Raw genomic sequence first — 2795 nt, 5'->3', positions numbered from 1 at the left:
AATCCCAGCTGGGAAGGAGAGGATTTTTTTTATCGTCCTGGGAGGGGAGTTTCCAGCTGAGTGGAGGGTGTTAGTGCTCGATGAACAGAGCTGCCCAGTCCCCACCAGCCCAGAGATCGCCCTGCGGGTGGGTTCGGGAGCTTACCCCGCGTTATTCTGGAAACCCACCTATGAAGTTGTGCCATCGTCGTGTCCTCCCCACCGCAGCACGGTAGCTGCTGCTGTGTTTAAACATCTTCCTGGCGTCCAGGGTTCCTGCTGCGGTTTTTTTTGCACTCATGTCACTGAGAGTTGTTGAATTGTTCGCTTTTCTCCGAGCTTTGCAGCATTTCTTTACCATCGTGGTTTGTCTGGTTGGGTTTTTTGTGGTCCGAGATGTTGAGCACACTGCAAGCAGCCAACTACGTAAAATCGGGGGCATCCAATTTGTAGTGGAAAAGCTTTTATTTTTGTTGTTTTTCCATAGCAATGAGGTTCCTGGGAGGTTTTCCCACATCTTGCTCTTCCCCGATTGGGTTGTTCTGCCCTGAAGCCGAGCAGAACAGGCATCGGATGCTCTGGTTTGGAGGAAAATGTCAGTTATTGTACAAACCGCTCAGCTCCGGCTGTAGCGCTGGGGTTTTATCGCTGAGGATTGCGTTGATGAGATTTTAGGAGAAGCTTTGGCTCCATTTTCCAGGTGGGATCCTAGTCTCTTGTCTGCAGTCCCTTTGGGAGGCAAATATGGCATTTACAAGGTGTGATAACAGGGTCAGGCACCTCGGTTTAACGATGCTTTAAGGGTTTCATGCCAAACTTTACCTTTGACAGCAATTAGCGCATCTCCTGAGGCTGTGCGGCGACGCCCCTCGCCAGCGTTATCTCCCACCAGCAGCAGCAGGGAGGTCCCTCGTGGAAAGCTGGAATTACTGGGATTTTGACCCATCATCCAGGGCAAAATATCTCCATGTCTTTTGGTTTAATTCCTTTGATCAGGAAAACAGGGTGTGGCTATCCCACAAGCATCTGCCGCGACTTGCGGGGCTCAGAGCTCGGGTGGGGTTGGAGCGGCTGGGCAGCCAGGAGGGGAAGCAGGAGGAGGAGGTTTGGTGGGGTTTGGCAGCGCCTCCGGCCATCTCACGGGGTCCTGCTCCTTGCAGTGCCATGGGGACAGTGGTGCTGGACGGTCAGATCTACGTCTGCGGCGGATATGATGGAAACTCATCCCTCAACTCCGTGGAGTCGTATTCTCCAGAAACAAACAAGTAAGAGCTCTTGCATGCCCTAAAAGCTGATCCATCCATTTGCCGCTGGGGCTGTGGCACCGCTGGGAATCCAGGCTGTAGAAGGAACGTAGTGAATGATGCAGAAAAACATTTACATCCCGACAGCGGTGCAGAATCCCTCCTTGCAAGAGCTTACCTGGATGCAAGCAAACAAAACCATGGTTTAAATAAAACAGGCAGGAAAAGGAGAGTTATGAGAACCCAGTCCTAGAGAATGGGACCCAGTTGAGATAATCTGGGGGCTGGGTGTGTGCCATGCCTGCAGGACCCTCGCTAACCTCTCCCCTCTCCTGGCCAGGTGGACGGTGGTGACCCCCATGAGCTCCAACCGCAGCGCTGCCGGAGTCACCGTCTTCGAGGGTCGCATTTACGTCTCGGGAGGACATGACGGTCTTCAGATCTTCAACAGCGTAAGTCTTCCCGCTGGCCTCGTGCAGAAATTAATCTGCTGCAGGGAGCCGAAAGGTCAGGCTGGGGCGGGGAAGCCTCCATGTGCACCCAGGGTGTCAGAAGGGCTTGCACCACCCAATTCTGTCATTTCCAGAGCCCTTCTTCTGGCTCAGGAAGAAATCAGCTAGCCAGGCACCCACTGGGAACCGGATTGGAAGCGCTGCTCCTCTTCCCTGGCACCAAAAGGATTGTCTCCCTCCTTCCTGCACCCTTTAAATCCTTGTGTCCCTGGGAGCTCTGAAGCTGGGTCTCTCCCTAGCGCACTGCTCTCGGAAATTCCTGATAGTGGGTTTGTTGGGAGCAGCAATACCCATTTCTGCCTCGCTCAGCAGATCAGGGCAGGCTGTTGTCTGCAGCCCGCAGCACCCCAAAGCCAAGAACTGCCAATCCGCTCGGCTGAGTGCGTCCCGAGCATGACAGGTTTGGAGCAGTGCAGGAGCCCTCACAGACGGGGTCCATCCAGTGGTCTCTGTAGAATCGCAAGGGATAAAAAATGGTGGTTGGTTGAGATTTGTTTCTTTTTTTCCCCCTGAGGTGCCAGATATCCCTCCTACAAATACCCAGGGGACCGTTAAGGACAGCTGGGACCCTCTTGGGTCTGCCAGAGCCTTGGCTGGTTCTGCCTTGGGGCAGCAGCATGATCTCGTGTGCAGGAGGAGAATGAATCCCCTGAAATCCAGACACAGTCCCCTGGCAGCTGAACTTTTAATGGAAGGGTGTTCAGTCCTTTTGGTGCTGGGGCTCTGGTGCCTGTTTAAAACATGCAGAAGTTGATGAAAGGGGACAGAGCTGGACGGAGCATCTTCAAAGCTGCGATTGCTGTGGTTTCTTCAGCACATCGACTGGGGAAAGTGGGCTCTGCTCCCAGTCACCGGCTCCAGCTCCTTACTGGGCTGAGTTCAGAGGGAGCGGGGTGAAGTGCAACGGCTGGTGGGGTTCAGGAGGTTAGAAAACCGTAATAACGACACAAAATGACGTTGTACAAGACCAAGAAACGAAACCCACGTTCCCCAGCCGGCTTGCAGCTGTGTGTTGAAACAGTCTGTGGGATCCTGGGCAGGCTGGAGAGGTGGGACCCCG

At 54.0% G+C, this 2795-nt stretch overlaps 1 protein-coding gene across 1 annotated transcript in view; it reads left to right on the top strand.

Moving 5' to 3' along the window:
- Nucleotides 1-1675, top strand: part of KLHL18 (kelch-like family member 18) — a gene marked incomplete at both ends in the record, with an annotated part of 7645 nt that extends 5970 nt beyond the window's left edge. The window contains 2 exons of the mRNA XM_010086086.1: nucleotides 1140-1244; nucleotides 1564-1675. Of these exons, the coding sequence (XP_010084388.1) occupies nucleotides 1140-1244; nucleotides 1564-1675 (217 nt within the window). The remainder of the gene's footprint in view (nucleotides 1-1139; nucleotides 1245-1563) is intronic.
- Between the last annotated feature and the right edge of the window lie 1120 nt (nucleotides 1676-2795).

The sequence above is a fragment of the Pterocles gutturalis genome, unplaced genomic scaffold, assembly GCF_000699245.1.
Source record: "Pterocles gutturalis isolate BGI_N339 unplaced genomic scaffold, ASM69924v1 scaffold45805, whole genome shotgun sequence".
NCBI lineage: Eukaryota > Metazoa > Chordata > Aves > Pterocliformes > Pteroclidae > Pterocles > Pterocles gutturalis.
This window is presented reverse-complemented; position numbering and strand designations above follow the sequence as displayed.